Source organism: Paramisgurnus dabryanus, chromosome 12, assembly GCF_030506205.2.
Source record: "Paramisgurnus dabryanus chromosome 12, PD_genome_1.1, whole genome shotgun sequence".
Classification (NCBI taxonomy): domain Eukaryota; kingdom Metazoa; phylum Chordata; class Actinopteri; order Cypriniformes; family Cobitidae; genus Paramisgurnus; species Paramisgurnus dabryanus.
Window position 1 is genome coordinate 34,156,491 of NC_133348.1, and position 22,227 is coordinate 34,178,717.

Consider the following 22,227-nt stretch of genomic DNA (forward strand, 5'->3'; position numbering starts at 1 on the left):
TTTCAAAGAAAAAACTCTAGACTACTAGATTCTGTTTAGGAAAGTCTTGTTAAAACATGTTTAGTATGGGTTTTGTGAACTTCTATCAGTGACGTAAAATTTTTGCTTTTTTAAAAACCACGCATAAACCTTTTTCTCTCAAAAATACAAACATGTACATACAGATGTGGCCTTTAAAAACGATATTCAAAAAGTACATACCTCAAAGAAAACAATGACGCGAGTTAACGTCTCTAACGTTCGAGGACTACAAAAAAACACTCTGATTGTAGGCAACAGTTTACTTCCTGGGATTAGTGACGTAGATAAGACCAACATTATCATAGTTCAGCCCTCTCTGCTTTGCTTGGGTACGCCCTCAAAGATGGGGGTGGGGAGCGCCGAGTCAGAAGAGAGCTAAAATGGCGGAGGTTGGGAGTCCCTGCTTTGACTCTGTTTGCAAACTCTTGTTTCATCGTTTAAGCGATTAAATCTCTCGAGTAGACGCTGTCTCTTTAGATGCGAGGGCAAAATAGCACTTTATGGACTTCCACAGAGGACATCATGTTTAATACGGTTCCGGAAAAATCCAGTCAGAAGTTGTTCACGGAGTTTTCACAATAACTGCTTCTCATGAACCGAAGCTGGACATCTCCTCCTGAAAGTTGGATTACTGTGCACTTCTGGATCACAGGCTGTAAGTATTCACGTTTATTATTTGCCTTTTACTGTACATTACGTAACCGGTAACCGGAGATTAACATAATGTGCGTGTAGAGCTAAGCTTGCAAGGGAACTGTTTTGTGTTGTAATACTGTATTTCATAAACAACGTACCATATTTACACACGTGTATGTTGAATTATGCAGACTATCGTTTTTTTTATCGATGTTGGTTTAGACATGTTTACAAACTTGCTAAGTTACCAGCTAAACTGTTACCGGTAAAATTTGTTCTCCTGATCAAACTCAAGAAACTCTAAGTACAGATGATTTGTTTAAAGTTATATGTATTTTACTGTTGTATTTACTTGAAGCTTTCTTAGATTTTGAAACGAAGTAAACACATAATGTGTGTTGCTAATGTTGGGCCATGTAATATGTAATACATTAACGTTTTAATGAATAGTCTAACGATTTATAGTCATGGTACTCTATTGTTATAATATGTCTTTTTGACTGAATACATGTTTGTTTTATTTGTCTATATCTTAGATTCGCAGCTGGACACATCCTTCAACACTGTATGCAAACATGCAACATCATAACACACAGTACAAGGAGTCAGACTGGCTTATGAGGAGCAAAGGTATGTAACACATATGATGTATTTAGCTAGTGAAACCACTACCAGTCTTAAATGTATAACTGATGATGACAAAGTTTTTTTTTTCTCTGCATAATCATAGGAACCCAGACAGTAGCATCGTTTCACAATGTTTCCATCACCATCATCAGTGGATGCCTTTGCTGTCCGTAGCCTGAGATTTCAGATTTGCAGCAAAAAAATTAGATTTTCTCATTTATTGGAATGCTATGCAGGTATTTAAGTATTTTAGTAACTGTGTTAAATAAAGTAGTATTTACTTTTACAATAAATGTATGCTTGCTTATATTTTTACAGGTTGTACCTTGCAGCCATCCATTACAATGTCACCAAGCCGTAACAAAAGCAGGAGAGGGAAAGTACAAGGCTATGTTCCCAAAACACACAAATGACATACCGTAAGCAGTAATGTTTTATTTCAAATACATTCATAATTAAAAACTTAATGTATGAAGCAGGGAAATAAATGATCAAAACAAAAGATTTATTGACTGCAATATTTGTACAGTTCCCTTTCAATACGGTTCACTTCGCATTGCGTCAGTTAGCTGACGCTATGGGGGAAACTCCTGTTTACTACGTGACTGAAGCCTATTGGTTAACGTCTGTACAAAGTACAGACCAATGACGTTTGAACCCGCGCGCGGGAAGCGCACGTCCTTATATAAGCGCGGTTCAATAGTCAGGAGCTCATTATTTTCACCTCTCGCTGCTCCGAAGAAAAAGAAGAAGCCTTACCTCGCCGTTGACAAAAGCCCTGCAGCGGAGTCCAGGCCTAGCGTCTTCCCCTGCCGTTTTCCGGCTGAGAACCGAAGATAGCAGAGTCCAGGTCTAGCGTCTTCCCCTGCCGCTTTCCGGCCGAGAACCGAAGATAGCCTTCGCTTGCCGTGGTACGAGCCCTGTGCAGCGGACACATGCCTGACGAGGTCTCCCCTGCGGCCACCCGGTAAGATCAATATTTTTAATATAAAGCTATAAGCTAAAAGAGCAGGCGCTGTTGTAATAGCGTCCAGCACAGCGGCTCGGTGAGCCTCTCTGCTATGAATTTCCTCCGAGCGCGTTACCGGTCTGGCACCTCCCACGCCGGGACCGTGCTTATGCTTTGGTTGTCTTATCCATGTTTCGTGCTCCCCCTGCTGTTCCTCTTTCGCCGGGATGAACACACGGCGAGCCATGAGACTAGATGGATGCATAGACAAGCACACACGGACTAACCCCCCCTGTGTTCTGTCACACCGCAACCGTTTATGCTTACAGAGTCCCTTCGCTCCTCTCACATTCAGTGGCGAGATCTCTGGCACATATATTAATCCCCCGAGTGCATCGGGTGATACCGTCACGACGCATGGCTGTTCTGTCTGTGTTGCTGCTCCCCTCTGCCGTTCCTCTCTTGTTGAGATGAACAAGCGGGGAACCGTAGACCTGGATAGATGCATACGACAAGCAAACACGGGCGGTCTGCCCCTGTCTCTGTCATAGCACAGCCACTCGTGCTCCACGCTCGCGGAGTCCCTCGCTCCTTTCCCCACAGTGGTGAGGTCTCTTAACGGCTTAGCTAGCACGCGGTATTACGGCTCGCTGCCTCTAAATGCAGCTGTCCAGTGTTCAACGATTACAGAGCTTCATGCCCCTCCCCTCCTGGAGCGGCGCGATCTCATTCGTCTGCTCGATAGGGCCGATTCGCCGCTATTGGAGCACCAAGAACACTCATTATAAGAGAGCTTCATGCCCCTCCCCTCCTGGAGCGGCACGATCTCATTCTGCTGCTCGATAAGGCGGACACGCCTCTATTGGAGCGCTAAAACACTTATTATAGAGCTTTACTGGCCTGAGCCTATCTCACTTCAGATAGCTCACTCTTCGTCTGCCTGGTAATTTCTCTCTGGTTTAGACGGAATCAGAGGCAGAACGAATTTGTTTATAATATACTGAGGCCCGAATACCTCCCTTTATTCAGTCCCGTCCTATATCAGTGCGCTGAATATTGGTACATTCTTATATACCCGGTTTTTCTGCCCTTTTAATAAACGGCAAAACCGCGGGCCTCACGGCAGACTTCCTCTCTGCGATGGGTTCAGTCTGACATTAAACCACCTAGACATACTACCCTGCTCCGTGAGCCGTTCGGTCACCGTCACTACTGAGGCTTGTGCACCTGAACAGCTGAGCTCTGGTCTCCGCAGCACAGCTGCATCAATAGAGAACGAAACTGTCTGGGAGAAAAGGGGTTATGTCGCGCCTCGGCTGGACTGCCCTGAAATGTTTTCTGTGTGCTGTTTATCCAAACATACTGTGTAATACTGTCGGCTATGCGACCTCACTATAGTGGCGAACGGTATTTAATTCCTCTAAAAAGAGTAATTTCCGTGCTTACTATACTGTGTATTGACACCCACGGTTGTACGGTGTCTCTAAACACTTTATCGCCTTACTGACAAGCAATCAGTAATACGCACACACGGCCCGCTGTCCATAATTCTATCGACGCTTGCCGAAAAAACCCCGGTTTGGTCATATACTGTGTATTGACACCCCACGACTGTACGGTGTCTCTAACACCTTTCTGCCAAATTCGCTCGCAGCCCACCTCAGTTTCTCCGCTACGATGCTGATGGCGCAAACGAGCACGGTCTTACGGCTGTTATTCTCTCTTCCTAGAGAAAGGACAGCCTCAGACTTTTGCATGGCTCCAAGCGTTTGAATCGCGCCCTCTCCGGACGGCCACTCAAAGGCTTACAGCCAAGCGGTTTATGACGTTTTTCGGCCATATAGCTGATTTATATTAGCGGATCCGAAGACGCTCACACATCCGCTCCAATACTCGGAGATATTAAGGGTAATATCAACCTCAAGTGAGCTTGCTACCCACCACAATAAGTTTCAAAGCTCAAAGCGCACGCACAGTCAGACGCGCACGGCATCTCGTTTAAGACGGGCACACGTACCCCTCTAACGAGCCTCAGAAAGCTGAATATCGTGGCATTCTGTTCATAAGTCCACTTCAGTTTGACTAAGCAAAGGTCCCGCCCCGAGCTGATGGCCGGGAAGCTTGCTTAAGTTACACACAGCTGCATGAAGTGCTGTCATTACGAGCTAGCCCAGCATCTGCTGTGGGTTGAACACGCTTTACGACGGCAATCAGCCTTCGGCGCGTGGAACGCCGTTTGTCTCATATAAATCACCTTGTACTGTGAATACGGTACATTAAGGGGATGATTTAGCACTGCAGCACTCTCGACCGTGTTATTGTGATAATGCGGTCGGGCAAACTACGGTGGTTTCATTATTTACCGAACCAGACTGAGATCTCGCCCCCTAAACAAGCTGACGAGTCATCTCCTTTATAAACTCATTGCATCGCTTTATAAGCTATGTTCAATCAGAGTGATACGCATTTCATGCTTAAACCACCAAGATTCAAATATTAACCCATTACGATGGGCGTGCGGAGATGGCATCCGTGGGACACGACCTACATTCTGTGCCTTATGACACATTGACACAAGCTGCTAGGACCCCTTTCACGAGGCGTCCTTATGCAAAGTCTGACCCATTCTGTCTAGTGACATTGAAAGTCTATAACCCCCGCGAATCGTGGGTGGAACACTTTTCTCCTCACTACAGATGCACGGCGGCTCTCTCCCCTACCTATATCTATGTGGCCGTGATAACAGCGAACCACGCTTTTACGACCGACCATTCATTTAATTCACAAGCCTGTCATCTCTCAGATGCGGACGGCGGCGGTAACAGCGAACGATGCTTTTACGGCTGGCCATTCACTTTATTCATAAGCCTTTCATTTCTCAGATGCGGACGGTGCCCGAGGCACAGCGCTCTGGAACTGTCCAAGGTCCTGTATGACAGATACGTCTGACGTACATCAGACGATCAGCTGTTCATCTGCGTCACAGATCACTCACTAGAGCACCTGTCAATACAGGTTAATTATGGATCGTTGACGTTATCACCTCCCGTGACAATTATGCTCACTTGTCTTAGAGCATGGGCATGGTCTTAGAGGTTTCTCATTTGACAATTGTGACACGGCTGGTCCCCCGCCGTCCACGTTGTCAGTTTACAGCTTCGACATCCCTGCTTCGCGCACTACTGAGGTTTGTTGCATTAAAGGTGCGCCCATTAGCTCACCTGTATGCACGATATGGTTTTTAATTATATGCGTCCACCGTGCGCTTAGAGAAGCTCACATGTACACGCTATAACATTTTGGTATACAATAAGATGCGCTTGGAAAAGCTCACCTGTATACACAGCTGTGTTATGCTTTGTGACACATACATTGTTGTTCATCTGTGTACGTTCACGGTGCGTTGGGTGCCCACCGTTACGTTCATCAATCATATCTATACACATTCACGGCGCGTTCTGTGCACTGATTTATCTATATGCATTCATGGTGCACTGAAGAGTTCACCCGTGTGTGCACAATTTATTATCAGAACACATGACGGCGCGCTCGAGAATCTTGCCGGCCTGTGCATTATAACACTCTGATTCATCTATATGCATTCACGATGTATTCAAGTGTTCACCTGTGCCCGTGCAATTTATAGTCAATACACATTTACGGCGCGCTTGGAAAGCTCACCGATCTGTGCACTATAATACTACCTATATGCATCCCGATGCGCTCGAGGGTGCACCCCTGGGTTCACACTATTGTGGTATCTGTATATCCCACGCTACGAACCATTCTGCCGCATATTATAGTCAGATCGGCCGTTCGTGAGCTTCGCAGATCACTCACTACGTATGGCTGTTGCTAACAGTGGTTATTTAGATGGATCGTTGAAACCATCGCACTGGCTCACGCCCCTCTATGTCCTATATAGAGCCCACTCTGTGCGAGTTTGGCTTCTTCATGAACTTGGTCTACAGGGGTATCTATATATTTGATATCTGCTACGCGGCCGGCTGGTCTTCGCCGTCTACGTTGTCAGATTGTACAGCTTAGACGTCCCTGCCCTACGAGCGCAGGTTCTCTCGGCTCAATCATACACGCTCATGCGTTATATGTGTACACCACAGTGCGCTCAGCGAGCTCACCAACGTGACTCTGAATTTACTTATCTCGCACAGCCGCGGCGCGCTCGGTACCTCGCCGTCTTGTGCTATGTTATGTGCCCCCGGTGCGTTTAAAACCCCACCGTGTGCGCGTCAACAATTTATATGGTGCTTACACATTTGCTTTAAAGCTGTGAATATGCCGGGTATAGGGCCACAAGCAGTGTCTCTCCGGTAAGGCACTTCAGTACGTTGTGTATGCACGTCGTGATGGGATTACGTTCCCCCATAGCGTCAGCTAACTGACGCAATGCGAAGTGAACCGTATTGAAAGCGAACGCTTAGGTTACTTGCGTAACCCCGGTTCCCTGAAATAACGGGAACGAAGCATTGCGTCTCTTGCCGTGCTACAAACGTCTACGCAGCGAGTGTTATTCGGCTACGCGCTTCAGTCGAATAATAATGAGCTCCTGACGATTGAACCGCGCTTATATAAGGACGTGCGCTTCCCGCGCGCGGGTTCAAACGTCATTGGTCTGTACTTTGTACAGACGTTAACCAATAGGCTTCAGTCACGGAGTAAACAGGAGTTTCCCCCATAGCGTCAGCTAACTGACGCAATGCTTCGTTCCCGTTATTTCAGGGAACCGGGGTTACGTAAGTAACCTAAGCGTTATGTGGATGATGTGATCAGGCTTGTGTTTGATGAGGTATTTGAAGATAAGCTGAAGGAAACCCCGATTCCAATGGACCTGGCATCACAGTTTGAGAGACCTTCAAAGGAGGACGTGATTGCATGCCATCTTCAGTGCAGGGGTCGTCGAAAGGCAAAATTGTGACCGATCTGATCAGGAAGCTCCAAGCATATCTGGAGAACAACACATGACAGGATGATAACCTTATAGTGTCGTCTTAGATAGCACCAGCTGACAAAGCTTTGATATGCAATTTATCTGAATAGATAGCTGTAAGAAATGAATTGAACAATTTTTGAAAGAAGAGCACAATATGGTTACTGTTTATTTGTATATTGTTTAACATTTAAATATATATTTGTAATAAATAAAAAAACTTTTGACTGACTACTATATTTTCTTTAAAGTTACATATTTTGTTCTTTTGGGTACTTTGTTACTATAATGATACTTAAGTGTTATTGGTTTAAAAATGTAATAAAACTTACTCTAGTCCTTCACCTCAAAGGCTTATAGTCGGTACAATAAATGTTCTGTGTGTAGGGATTTAGACAATTTGTGCAAAACCTGGATGATGAATCACGCAGGTAAGAGGCCCTGGAACCTGTTGCATTCTCCTTAAAACCTAATAAGTAAAAAGAGCACTTTTAAGTAAGCAGTCTTTCATAATAAACTTTACCATAGTAAAATAATGTAGAACTAACATTCGTTTCAATTAATACTTTCTTTGTGCTACATTTGGTGTTTCCATGTAGTTTGCACAGTAAAATAGTATGTAAGCAGTCTTTTATAATAAAGTTTACTATAGTAAAATAATGTAGAAATTACCAAGTGAAATCGTTTTATAATAATTTCAACGAATACTTTATATGTGCTACATTTGGTGTTTCCATATAGTTTGCACAGTAATATAGTATGTAAGCAGTCTTGTAGTAATGTAGTACATTATAATTACCTTTTGGATGTCTTTGCAACACATTTTCATCTTCGTTTAGCATTCTGGCAGAACTAAGGACACCTAAAAAAGTTAAATCCATTCGCGTTCATTGACGGGATCGTTTATATCGTAACGGCCGTCTGAACTCTCTGGATCGAGCTTGAAGTGGTAAGGCAGTACAGACACCATCGTTTATAGAGAAATATAGCGCTTGTTTACGTTGCCTGTGACTCTCAGTCAGAACCGGAAAACCCACGCGTAGTCAGGGGCGTAACCCTTCAAACACACGCCGAACCCAGTTGACCAATAACAGCTGAGTAGTCATCTGACCAATCCGAATACACTAGACATTTTGGAAGGCGGAGACAAGAACTAAACCGAGCGTTTTCCAGACAGGCAGAAATCGGTGAGGTATGTAAGCAATTTATAAGACTCACAATGCATTAATTAAAGTTTTAATAACATGTATGTACTATGGGATATTACAAAAACGTGCTAACGTGCTAATTTATTAGCATAATTGGTGCTCTTTAAGTTCACTTAAAGTAAAGTTGAGTAGTAAACTACTAGTTTACTAAAAGTAGTAAAAGAATACTTGCAAGTATACCTGCAGCACACAATTAGTAACTTACTAGTTTACTAAGAGTACACTAACAGAACACTTGCATATACACTTTCAGTATAAGTACACTAGTTAACTAAAAGTATAGTAAAAGAATACTTGCAAGTATACCTGCAGCACCAAATTAATAACCTACTAGTTTACTAACACTAAAGATTCTCCATGAAGATAATATACATTTGTACACTAAATATACTTTCAAAATGTACTTAAAATATACTGTTTCTAAAGGATGCTAAATAATATATTTTATAAATATGCTGTCAGTGCATTATTATAATGATAATTTTAACTGATAAAGTATACCTAAAATAAACTTTAAATAAGTTCAAATTAGTATACTTTAAAATTGCACAGAACTTTAACTCCAAGTATATTTTTTTAAAGTATACTTTTAGAAAATATATTAAATTATAATTATTTTGAAATATGTTAAAAGTTTAATTGTAAGCAAATATGTTGTTAGCATACTTTCAATATATTCAAAGTTGGTACATGTAAAGTTAAATATACTTGAAATACAATAAAGTATATTTATTTTTCACCAGGGCTATTCATATGGCTTTTTGCAGCTTTCTTGATGTAGCTTTCGTTGTTGCATTTTTACTTAATACTTTTAAGTACATGTCAGTAAACAAGTATAGGCCAAATATACTTAGACATTTCGGTCAGTATAGGTCAAGTATACTTAAGTACAATTTAAGTATATTTCTGAGAAGTACCTAAAGTACATTTTAGAGAGGTACATAAAAAGTAAACTGAAAGTATACTTTTTTATTTTAAGTTTAAAAGAAGTATACTTATAGCACACTTGAATAAACTTCTTTTTCGTAAGGGGCAGTATGACCTATTTTGAGGTATTTGGCAATCTTTGGTCCTTTGGTCCCATTTGTGTTTAATTTCAAGTTTAACTGTTTGGAATTTACATTAAAAAGAAACATACATTTATATGCATTTAGGGGTGGTTTCCCAGACAGGGATTAGAATAGTCCTAAACTAAAATAAATTTAAGTGCTTTCCAAACTGAAAACAACTTGCAGTGACATATCTTTAAATACATCAGTGCCCTTTGTTTTGTCTCTAAATGCACACAAGTAATCTTTTAAGTAAGGCATGTTTGTTAAAACTAGTTGTATTTCCTAATTAAATTAAGGCCTAGTTCTGGCTAAAGATAATCCCTGTCCAGGAAACCACCCCAAAAAGCTGAGTAAAGATCTTCAAATTTGGGTAAACCTTTTAACTCAACAAGCCTGGAGAATCATTAATCTTGTTAAAAGGGGGTGGAGCCAGATTAATTGTTTGCTCTTGAAAAAGGCACAGCAGCATTCAAACAAGTGTTCTGAGGATATCAGAGTCTGTAACACAATGGGGCTGGTGGCTTGGGAACATGTTGGATTTTTGTTTCTCCTAGTAGTTGAGTTGTCTCTAGAACAGTGGCTTCAGCAAGGCCAGGATCCAATAACATTTCAACAACAGCCACCAGTTTCTGCACATCAGCAAGCCCAGAATCCATTAGGATTCCAGCAACAGCCACCAGTTTCTGCACCACAGCAAGCCCAGAATCCATTAGGATTCCAAAAACAGCCACCAGCTTCTGCACCTCAGCAAGCCCAGAATCCATTAGGTTTCCAAAAACAGCCACCAGCTTCTGCACCTCAGCAAGCCCAGAATCCATTACGATTCCAACAACAGCCACCAGTTTTGACACATCAACAAGCTCTTCAAAACCCACAAGGAGCAGGTGTTTTTCAGCCTCAAAAACCTGGAATTGCACTTGGAATGCTAGATCCTGCCAGTACTCAGTCCAAGCAGCTAATGCAGGCTCCTGTGGCACCTTTGACCTGGCAGTTTCCCCACATGCAAGAAGAGCCCCAACAGCCAGCAGTACCTTTTCAGCTACAGGTACCCAGCCCTCCTGACAGTGTAGCAGCACAATGTGCAGAGAACTTTGTGCATGTGGAGGTTAAAAAGGACTTCTATGGAAATGGCCACTTGGCAGAGCCCTCATCCTTTAGCTTAGGAGACTGTGCAGCTGTAGGGGAAGATCCTAATTCTCATGTGCTTATCTTTCAATACGAGCTCCACAAATGTGGTAGTTCTTTGACGGTGAGTGGCTGCTTTTCAGTCTACTGACTGCATGTGAAGTTTGGTTTCTGGTAATGTTTTCATGATTGCTTTTTTCAGATGACTGCTGATGAGTTGGTGTACACGTTCACTCTACTCTACACTCCTGGTGCTCTAGTTGGAACTCCCATTGTGAGAGCTGATGCAGCTGCTGTTGCAATTCACTGTCACTATCCAAGGTAAGCCTTGATCTTGCAGTCATTTCAGCATTGTCTATTTAAACATGCTCCAGATTACTTTATCTTGCTCTATAGGTTGCAGAATGTAAGCAGTGACGTGTTGATGCCTGCTGCGGTTCCTTTTGCTGCTACCATAGTTTCAGAGGAAGTGCTGGTGTTCTCCCTTAAGCTCATGACTGGTAATGATCTCTTGTTCTATTCTGGTCTGGATCTAAAATGGGATTTGCCAATATGCTTTTCTTTGTAGATGATTGGATGTTTGAGAGGCCAGTCAACCAGTATTTCCTTGGCCAGTTCATGAACGTTGAAGCTTCTGTGAAGCAGTACAACCACGTTCCCCTGCGTGTTTTCATTGATGGCTGTGTGGCTACTGCAGTCCCTGATGTGAACTCTGTTCCAAGATATTCCTTTATTGAGAACCATGGGTGAGTAGGGTTCCTTTTTCTTGGTGTCAAATGCACAAGAGAAGGATGACTGTGTTTCCTCTCTAGGTGCCTGGTTGATGCCAAGCTTACAGGCTCTCCTTCCCATTTCATGCACCGAGTTCTAAATGACAAGCTGCAGTTTCAGTTGGAGGCTTTCAAGTTCCAGCAAGCTGGTAACAGCTCGGTATGTTAAATTGTAATTTGTTCTGCATCTTGAGAGAACTAGTTTGATACAAGCAGTTTTATTTCTAGGTCTACATTACATGTGCGTTGAAGGCTGTCCTGGCTTCAACTCCTACAAATTCGGAGAGCAAAGCTTGCTCCTTCACCAATGGGTATGTCCAGACTCGAGTGTCCACAATTGCTTGTTTGTATTGAATGATACTTTAACACCCTCTTTACAGATGGACTTCTGCAGATGAAAGTGACGACGTGTGCATGTGCTGTGACTCCATATGTGGATCGACTAGGAAAGGAAGAGCAATATCTGATTCTGGTAAGAGTGCGGTCTTGTAGAGCTTCAGGAACCCTGTCAAAATGCCTTTTAATTAAACTCTTGCAATTTGTTTTTCCAGGCCTGGTTTCAGAAGGAGAGGTGACCATTGGCCCCATTGTGATCTCTGACTGAAGTAATGGGTTAAGGAATGACAAATAAAACCTTGAAATGGCACTGACTTGTGTATCTTTTGTGACCTGTGCTGGATTCAAAGATTCCTCCTTATAAAAATCTTTTTAGCTTGCAAATGTTTAATTTAATATTTGGCTTCTGAGGAACTAATGCAATATGATTGACAGGAAGTCACATGCAAGTCAATTTTGTGAGTTAAGTCATTGCTTTGTCAAGCAAGTCTTACAAATGTTTAATCTAACTCAACTATGGTAAATTTAACTATATAAATATGTACTTTTATTTGCAACATGCATTTTTACTCCAAAGGTGACCGCATGCAGACAGAGTTGCTAATGAGGTGCTGCATTCATATAAAAACAATGCTAGAAGCCAGAGCTGCTAGTTAACCATCTTAAGCAATGATGGACTAAAAGCGCTTCATAGCCTCTAAAAAAAGGCTGGGGTATTCTCAATTTGTTTAAACAGCCAGCATATGTTACACTAAAACCAGAGGGCCGGGCTTTTTTACTTAAATCTAATTTTTAAACCTCAAAATATTAGATTAAGCGACGGCTTAGGCTCTTATACTTGAGCAGTGAAGGCAGGCAAATTGTTTACTTTGTCAAGAGTGGATGAATAGGGGTGACAGATGATTTTCATGACAATATTCCTCAACTATCGCCAGTATTGTACGTTATTTGATCTTAAACTTTGCTGTTAACTATAAATTAACACTGCATGTTTTAATTGAAGGGTTTTAATGTTGTAATTGTCAGTTTCTTGAAAGCACCATTTTCTCCTTTTACTATGTTCTTACCGCAGTCTAGATGAATTTTTTTCAATGTGTGCACTTAATCTTTGTACAGCGTTTCATTAATGTGTTGGCATTTAGCCTAGCCCCATTCACTTCTTAGGATCCAAACAGGGATGAACTTAGATGCCACGAAACACTTCCATGCTTTCCCTATGTAAAAACTTTTACGTGAGTAGTTGCATGAGTAAGTATAGTGGCACAAAAAGTTATGATTTTTAAGTGAAAAAACCAAGAACTCTATTGAATGGTGGAAGAGCACTTACTTTGCAGCACTTTGACCTCCATGCGCAGTAACATCATTCCTGACTACTCCTCCTCTTGCTTAAACTTCCGTCAATATCAGAGGTGGAAAGTAACGAATTACATTTACTCACGTTACTGTAATTGAGTAGTTTTTTTGTGTACTTTTACTTTTTTGAGTAGTTTTTAAAATCTGTACTTTTGCTTTTACTTAAGTATGTTTTGTTTAAAGTATTTTACTTCGCTACATTTTAAATCATATCCGTTACTGAGTAAAACATTTTAAAAAGCAAGGTGAAAAGACGCGCAACCGATGATTGATGGGCGGTGGAACACGCAAAAAGAACCATGGAGACGGACGAGACAGGCGCGCGCTAATGTAGACCCGCCTCAGTTCAAATCTTATGAAAGAAACCCATGGTCCTATTTAAGCTCACGCACATCCATTTGCGAGAAATGCGTTTAAAACAGAAGCTAGACGATAAGGGTATGGGCATCTGAAAACAGTCATCTGAAAACAGCTTTTTATTTAACTAATCATTGCAAAAGTGTCTTACAATTTCTAAATCAATATATTGGTTTATGTGAATCAGTAGGCAGGATGATTTTCACATAATTTTAAAGAAAAAACTCTAGACTACTAGATTCTGTTTAGGAAAGTCTTGTTAAAACATGTTTAGTATGGGTTTTGTGAACTTCTATCAGTGACGTAAAATTTTTGCTTTTTTAAAAACCACGCATAAACCCTTTTCTCTCAAAAATACAAACATGTACATACATGTAGCTCATATAATATTTTAGCCCAGTTTGTGCTGAACACAGTGGTATAAGACACTTGCCATTATTATGTTTTAAAGCAACTGAAAAAAGACCAAATGTAAGAGCATGTCAGAACCTCTGACAGTGTCCCAAAATGGTCGGACCCCAGAGGGTTAATAATGTAACGTATACGGTAAAGTGCTAAGTTAAGCCAAAGTTGTCTGACTCTCCCTGTGACTAAAAATCCCCTTAGGAGAAAACCCGGTGGGAAAAACTCCTAGAAGGACAAAAACCCTTGGGAGAAATTAATATATATTTATATATATAGACACTGTAGGGATAGGAAGCGGGTAAGCGGATTAAACTGGTTCAGCCGGTGGTCGTTGGTCGTGCATCGGCTGGGCATCACGTTGAAGGACAGCCAGTAGATCAGTGGTGCGATGACCTTCACAGCAACAGGAACTGGGTCTGTTTGTCTACTTGTCCTCGGGGTCGAGGACGACACAGGGAGACAAAAACGGAATTCTATTAGCGTAGGGGCCGTTTGCATGTAATGCAAGTGTCATACATTATAGTGGTTTAAGTCAGCTCGGTTCCAGACAGGCTAACTATTGCGGCAATAGTATATTACCCATATGAGGTATGTGAGTGCTTTGTTCTAGACAAAATAACTACTGCGGGAAAAGTAAATTTACTGGACATTCTATGTGAATGCTTTGTTAAAGAAGAATGTCTTAAGTTTAGATTTAAATTGCTCGACTGTGTCAGATACTCGAACATTATTTGGTAAATCATTCCAGAGCTTAGGGGCCAAGTAGGAAAAGGGTCTACCACCTTTAGACACTTTTGATATTCTAGGGATAATTAAGTAACCAGAATTTTGTGATCGCAGTTTATGTGGTGGATTGTATTCTGATAGTAGTTCTTCAATATACGAGGGCGCTAGGCCATTTAAGGCTTTGTAGGTGATTAGTAATATTTTAAATTGTATGCGATATTTAACTGGTAGCCAGTGTAAAGATGCCAGAATTGGACTAATGTGGTCATACTTTTTAGACTGTTTTTCATACTGTTTTAGGTAAAAACAGCAGCCATATCACCCTGTAGCCCAAGACAGCTTGCCCACTGAAGCTAAGCAGGGCTGAGCCTGGTTAGTACTTGGATGGGAGACCACCTGGGAAAACCAGGTTGCTGCTGGTAGAGGTGTTAGTGAGACCAGCAGGGGGTGCTCACCCTGTGGTCTGTGTGGGTCCTAATGCCCCAGTATAGTGACGGGGACACTATACTGTCAAAAAAAGCACCGTCCTTCGGATGAGACGTTAAACCGAGGTCCTGACTCTCTGTGGTCATTAAAAATCCCAGGATGTCCTTCGAAAAAGAGTAGGGGTGTGCCCCGGCATCCTGGCCAAAACTTGCCCATTGGCCTACTAATCATCCCTCATACTAATTGGCTATATCACTTGGTCTCCTCTCCACTAATAAGCTGGTGTGTGGTGGGCGTTCTGGCGCAATATGGCTGCCGTCGCATCATCCAGGTGGATGCTGCACATTGGTGGTGGTTGAGGAGATTCCCCCATTCATATGTAAAGCGCTTTGAGCACTGGAAAAGCGCTATATAAATGTAACTAATTAATTAATTAATTAATTAGACCGAGTAAGCACTCTTGAGGCGGCGTTTTGAACCAGCTGTAGCTTGTTTACCTGATTTGCATGGCATCATTTGCTCATTTGGTTTATTTGATTGTGACAGTCCCGCTATCACCAATCACAAATTATCACTTATATGCTTCTTTTTCTCGGTGGATAAACTGAATCAAAGCTGCTGTTATCTGCAGTTATACATTTTACAGAGACCAGTAGCCTTTTCATTAGATTTTAAGAACTTTTTTGGCACTTTTATTAGAAGGAAAGCATAATAGAAGTGTATAAAATAATAATAAAGACTCTAATCTCAGGCATTTAAACTCAGTAAAAGCTTTTATTTCAATTTAATTTCTAAAATATGATTAGATTTGTAATGTTAACCATTTGTACGTAGTCTAAACGTAGTTAACACAGAAATAGCTAAAATCCGTATAAATAAATGAAAAAAATAATTAAGAACTTTACCGGCTCATTTTTTATTAGAGCGTTTGATAAAGAAATGACTGCCAAAATGTATTCGCACCATACTGAATAAATTATTTTGTGTGCTTGAATGTACCCTGTACTTGGCCCCTGAATGTAACATGTGGCCCCTTAATGGCCCCTGTTACAGAAAAATCCTAGAACCGCCACTGACCAAGTCTCAAGTAATACAATTTGCGACTTAAGTCTGACTCGAGTCAAGTAATATGACTCGAGTCCCCAATATCTGATGATTGGTATTGGAACTTGGTGGGCTCTTTTGGAGTTGAAATGACCACAGCCAATCAGGTTGAGCATTTCACCAGAAAGTCATGATGTGAATTCTGAAGTGATTTCGTGCTTGATCATTAAATGAGAGATCTACAGTAATGCTTTGTAGGTAATCTAATAAAACTGCCAATTTTTAACAGGGAAGACATCAAACTTACTCCCACCATTAAAGCTAGGGTAGGTAATGTTTGAGAGCTAGCAAAATTAGAAAACGGCACCTCTTCTAAGCTCCACCGCCTCTCGTTAGCACTCCGTCCAAAGCTACGCCCCCACAAACATGAACGCGCATCCACAGTCGGAGTCAGCTGCAGGTCACAGGAAAACCGAGTATTTCAACACATTATAGGCATCAACCAAACGACTTCATGTCTCATTCACCTGTAACTCAACTGATTTACACCGACAGAGAATCTAATGTTAGCATTGGGCTAATACTAGCTACAAAAATAGCTACGTTGCCTAACGTAACATTTATAATGGAAATAACAAATCCACCCGAAGCAAAACAAATTATTACCTGTTCAGCAGAAAGACCGCAACCTCGGCATCGCTTTTCAGGCCCTTCAGCTCCCTCAGTTGTCTCCATCGTTCAAATGCTCCACCGATGTTTACACGAGTTTGTCCTCTGGCTTTATCCAGTACCTGTTTAGTTGCAGCCTTTTCTGCCTCAGATTTTCTTTTTCTAGGTTTTTTATTAGGGCGAGCAGTTACCAGCAAAGCTGGCAGTGGTAGTTTTGGCTGCTTTTTATCTTCCATTGTGCCGGTGCTGCAAACTCCTGCTTACTCGGTGTAGTGAGACTGAATATTTCAGGGAACGATGACGTGATTAGTGCACGCAGGGCAGCGCGCGCAGTGGGGCTGGGCCACGAGACATGAAGGCATCTGATTGGTTCTTTACACACGCACCGAATGGCAGTGATTGGTCGGAGTTTTTTCTGTCCTCCAGCTGCTACAGAGGTCTGATTGTTTTCATTCCGTTTTCTGAACACATAATGTATTGACTACTCTCAGGAAAGAAGGACCATTTCACCCAGTATAATAAAAAATGTATCTGAACAGGATTACCAACCCTAGCTTTAAGTAAACACTTCTAACGTTAGATGAACTGTACCTTAAAAACTGTGTAACATGCTTCAGATCTGATTTGTACAGTTCAAATATGATGTATATTTAAAAGTGGACAAAATGTTATTTCTTGACACAAAACTTATTAAATTACATATACTAACTCAGGATTTTGAGTATGATCAGCAATAAATCTTTAAGATTCAGAAATTTTTTGTTTTTCTCGAATTAGACTGCAAAAAAAGAAAAAAGAAAGAAAGAAATAACACTTTCAACTAAATGCTTTTTTTTCCTGAACCGTGGTTACATATTGTCATTATGTAAGACAACATTAAGGGGCAGTTTCACGGACAGCACTTATTCTAGTCCCAGACTAAAATGCATGTTTCTGCTGCCTAAATTTAAAAACATCTTATATCTTAATATATATCAGTGCCATTGTTTTGTCTCAAGATGCACACCAGTATTGGTTTGTGTAAGGTTTTTTGTAAAAACAATTTAAATGTCTTAATATAACTAAGGCCTAGCTAGTCCTGGAATAATCTAAATCCTGTCCGAGAAACTGCCCCTAAGTGTGCCACTGCACTGACAGATATGACATCAAATTAACATGAGATATTTTGGAAAGCGCTGCAGGGTACACAAATGGGATCTGAACAGTTGCAGTACGCATTGTTTCCCAAACTTAGTTTCTTGGTATAGTGATCGTATCAGATGTTACTCCATAGCATGTAAAAAACAAAACAATCATCTTCATAGAACAAGGCATTTATACAGTTCTCAATACTTCATTGAGACTTCATTAACAATATCTTGTAGTACTGGTATACTGAAGCTGAATAAAGATCTTCATTTTAGGTAATTTCTTTTAACTCATCAAGCCTGAAGAATCATTAATCTTGTCAAAAGGGGGTGGAGACAGTTAATTGTTTGCTCTTGAAAAAGGCACAGCAGCAGTCGAACAAACGTTCTGATGATCTCAGAGTCTGTACTATGATGAGGCTGGTGGCTTTGAAATGTATTGGATTGCTGCTGATCCTAGCAGTTGATTTGTCTGTGGAACAGTGGTCAGGAAAACAAGGCCAGGATCCATTAAGGCAGCACCAGCCGCAGCCACATCAACATCAACCGCATCACAAGCAGCAACAACTGCCACTTCTTTTAGCCTCTCACAAAGTTGTCCAAAATACGCAAGGAGAAGCCTTTATTCAGCCTCAAAAACCTGAAATTGCACCTGGTATGCTAGGTCCTGCAAGTACTCAGTCCGAGCAGCTAACACAGGCTCCTGTAGCACCTTTGACCTGGCAATTTCCCCATATGCCAGAAGAGCCCCAACAGCCAGCAGTGCCTTTTTAGCTGCAGATACCCAGCCCTCCTGATAGTGTAGCAGCACAATGTGCAGAGAACTCTATGCATGTGGAGGTTAAAAAGGACTTCAATGGAAATGGCCAATTGGTAAATGTCTCATTCCTCAGTCTAGGAGGCTGTGCAGCTGTGGGTGAGGATCCTGATGCTGAAGTTTTTATCTTTGAATATGAGCTCCATACATGTGGTAGTTCTTTAATGGTGAGTGTCTGCTTTTGAGTCAAATTTGATGACTGCTGGTGATGTTTGAAAATTGTTAACCATCTTGTAATGGTTTCATGATTACTGTTTTCAGATGACTGCTGATGAGTTGGTGTACACCTTCACTCTACTCTACACTCCTGAGGCTCTAGGTGGAACTCCCATTGTGAGAGCTGATGCAGCTGCCATTGCAATTCACTGTCACTATCCAAGGTAAGACTTGATCTTGCAGTCATTTAAGCATTGTCCATTTGAATATGCTCCAGATTACTTTCTCTTGCTCTTTAGGTTGCAGAATGTAAGCAGCGACATGTGATGCCTGCTTTGCTTCCTTTTGCTGCTACAAGTGTTGCAGAGGATATGCTGGTCTTCTCTTTGAAGCTTATGACTGGTAATGCTTTGTGCCTGAAAACCCTGGTTTTTGCATGGGTGTGCACTAGGGCTGTCAATCTTCCTCTATTATCCCATTCGAATTTCATTCATTTTTTTTTTAAATATTCGATTTATAATGGATTATTTAATGCTCAAATTTGACTTATTAATATTTACTATACCTATCTACACACGTTGTAAAAACGGGCTTATGGATTGCCAATGCCACTATGAGCTCGTATAGTTGACTTGTTTTAAATTATGTCCACTAGAAGACATTGCAGTATTACTAATAAGCATGTAATTATTTAATAACAGGTGATAGCTTTCTTGCTAATTAATGATTAAGCTTAGACACAAAATTAACAGTTTTCAACTTTAATGAAAAATGTCATTATCAACGCAGTTCTTTGTTCACGTATGAGGGCTGCGTAGATCGCATCATTAGTTATACAATACTTACACACAGCACACACATCCCCTGGCCTCCAATTTCACTATTCTTTTTTCATTTAAACACCTTAGAGGAAGTGTGATCTTGAACAAGTATTTTGTCACTGGTCGAAAAGACAAACTTATCCAAACAAATTAGCATTAAAGACATTCCCCAAACGGTCGTCCATAGGACTGAGAGCGGTTTTCTCCTGACACTGTCCTCTTCACCTTGGCTGCTCCGTTCTCGTCTTCCTCATAACCTTCCTCCGCAATCGCTATCAGCTCCGCTTTCTTTCTCACGTACCTCCTGCTGCTGGTCTTGTTTCAAATGAATTAGCCGATGGAAATGCGGGTCGAGGTAGCTAGCGGTATTTAACAGCATAAATGCGTTAGATAGTGAACACATAAAAAAAATATTTTTAAATCTATTTTTTTTTAATCCCATTCGAATAGTAGTTTTAACATTCGATTAGTATTATTCTTTTTAATATTCGAATTATATTCGATTACTGAAATTCGTTTCAACAGCCCTAGTGTGCACAGGTTTATGTTTCTTCATTGCAGATGATTGGATGTTTGAGAGGCCAGACAATCAGTATTTCCTTGGCCAGTTCATGAACATTGAAGCCTCTGTGAAGCAGTACAATCATGTTCCTCTACATGTTTTTATTGATGGCCGTGTTGCTACTGCAACCACTGATGTGAACTATTCCAAGATATTCAACTGGAGACGTTTGCTAATCCCTTTGTTTTGTAGGTCTATTACATGTGCTTTAAAAGCAGCCATTGCTTCAACCCTACAGATCCAGAGCATAAGGCTTGCTCCTTTATGAATGGTTATGTATTTGTAGATAATGACCCCATCCTGTGTGGCATTTAATATTTGTACTCTTTAGATGGAATTCTGCAGATGACGATGACCAGGTGTGCATGTGCTCTGACTCCATGTGTAGCTTGAGCACTTCCTGATTCCGGTAGCGTTTTAAGGTCTTCTCTTAAAAGCTTTTACAAGTCCTAATGCTCACTTGTTTCTTTACCTCCCTTGTTGTAGGGCTGGTGTCAGAAGGGAATGTCACCATTGGCCTCATTGTTGTGTCTAAATGATGGTTTTGCAAGATGTGGCAATAAAAGTCTTACTATTGATTTGCATATGTGAGGTTTTTCTCTGGAGATGTGAAACTTAGTCTGTGGCTGTATTCATAGAAAATCTTAGGGGCAAATAGTTGTTCTTAGTGACAATTCTAAGAAAATTCTTAAATCCTTGTAAACAAGTAATTCAGGAAGTAAATTATAAGGAGTATCGATGAGGACTTTTAAGAGGCTTAAGGTTCTTTAGCTGCAGGGAAAGTGGACAAAATGAGAAGGAAACAATAAGTGTTGTGCACAATGCATGACCCTGAGTTAACTCCCAGGGGTCCAAAAATACAGCACAGTGTCTTGATGTGTGTTCTGCTCAAAGCAGACTCTGCTTAAAATAATCCCTTATTAATCATCATACACTTACATGTTTGACATCATTTGAAACTGAAGGGTCTACCTTTAGTTGTGTTCATTCACAATAACAGATCTTTGTGTTTGTCAAAGAAAATAAATGAGGTGCGCTTACAGACGTGTCTGTCTCTGCCATCTGTCTCAAACGTGTTTCAAAAATCAGTTGATACTCTGATTACTCGTCACACAAACATGGTGCATATATCTACTTTTAAACAACCTAATTCCAATTGAAAATAAATATTGCCTGTTTATATAATCTGAAAGTTGAGTGGTACTAATTTTTTTTCCTGGCTGACCTCATATGTGATATCACCCTTTACCCCAAGACAGCTTGCCCACCAAAGCTAAGTAGGGTTGAGCCTAGTCAGTACTTTGATGGGAGACCTCCTGGAAAAACCAGGTTGCTGCTGGTAGAGGTGTTAGTAAGATCAGAAGGGGGTGCTCACCCTTTGGTATGTGTGGGTCATAACACCCCAGTATAGTGATGGGGACACTATACTGTCAAAACGCACCTTCTTTTGAATGAGACTTAAACCGAGGTCCTGACTCTCTGTGGTCATCAAAAATCCCAGGATGTCATTCGAAAAAGAGAGGGGATGTGCCCTGGCATCCTTGCCAAACTTGCCCATTGGCCTACTAATCATCTCCTCATATATTGAATGGCTATATTACTCTGTCTCCTCTCCACTTATAAGTTGGTGTGTGGTGAGCATTCTGGTGCAATATGGCTGGTGTTGATATTCACACTTTTTGGACATTAAAGTTATATGGTAATATGAACTACATGAAGTTTATGTAACAGCTCATAGCAGAGCTCTGTTGTGTATCAGATTCTAAGCATTGCTTTGATAAAGTCTTGGAAATGCCAGCCATGTGATGTTTACTTATATCTTCAGGAACTGTTTTCCTAACTGACAAAAATGTGCCTGCTAAAATGTATGTGTACAAAATGTACATTTGATACTTATTATAATGTATATATATTTTATTGTACACTACTTAGTTATTATTAAACTACAAGCAATTATCTTTAAGTCTCCTCAAATTCATTCTAGCACAAAATTACTCATTGAGGCATTAGGGGGTTGGGGCTTTTCTCCTCAGGTGTGAATCACACCAATATTCCTGACCATTGCATATTGCATTTACACAACAAAAAGTGT

General features: G+C 41.0%; 1 protein-coding gene and 2 pseudogenes across 1 annotated transcript; all 3 read left to right on the forward strand.

Moving 5' to 3' along the window:
- The first annotated feature begins 9,929 nt into the window (after window positions 1-9,929).
- LOC135750122 (zona pellucida sperm-binding protein 3-like) lies at window positions 9,930-11,982 on the forward strand. Its single transcript, XM_065268890.1, has 8 exons — window positions 9,930-10,690; window positions 10,769-10,887; window positions 10,963-11,066; window positions 11,135-11,312; window positions 11,379-11,496; window positions 11,565-11,647; window positions 11,717-11,808; window positions 11,888-11,982. Exons 1-8 carry the CDS (start codon window positions 9,950-9,952, stop codon window positions 11,938-11,940), a joined length of 1,488 nt encoding a protein of 495 aa, XP_065124962.1. The 5' UTR covers window positions 9,930-9,949; the 3' UTR covers window positions 11,941-11,982.
- Window positions 11,983-14,818: 2,836 nt separating this feature from the next.
- Window positions 14,819-14,935, forward strand: LOC135750207 (5S ribosomal RNA; annotated as a pseudogene).
- A 3,246-nt stretch (window positions 14,936-18,181) lies between these two features.
- On the forward strand, window positions 18,182-20,701 carry LOC135750123 (zona pellucida sperm-binding protein 3-like; annotated as a pseudogene).
- Window positions 20,702-22,227: the final 1,526 nt, after the last annotated feature.

What these genes read in the sequence shown, in the direction of transcription:
- LOC135750122 (XM_065268890.1), top strand. Translation starts at nt 9,950, where the DNA reads ATGGGGCTGGTGGCTTGGGAACATGTTGGATTTTTGTTTCTCCTAGTA. An exon ending in AATGTGGTAGTTCTTTGACG is followed by an intron (nt 10,691 to 10,768) that starts GTGAGTGGCTGC and finishes TGCTTTTTTCAG; the next exon opens with ATGACTGCTGATGAGTTGGT. An exon ending in ATTCACTGTCACTATCCAAG is followed by an intron (nt 10,888 to 10,962) that starts GTAAGCCTTGAT and finishes CTTGCTCTATAG; the next exon opens with GTTGCAGAATGTAAGCAGTG.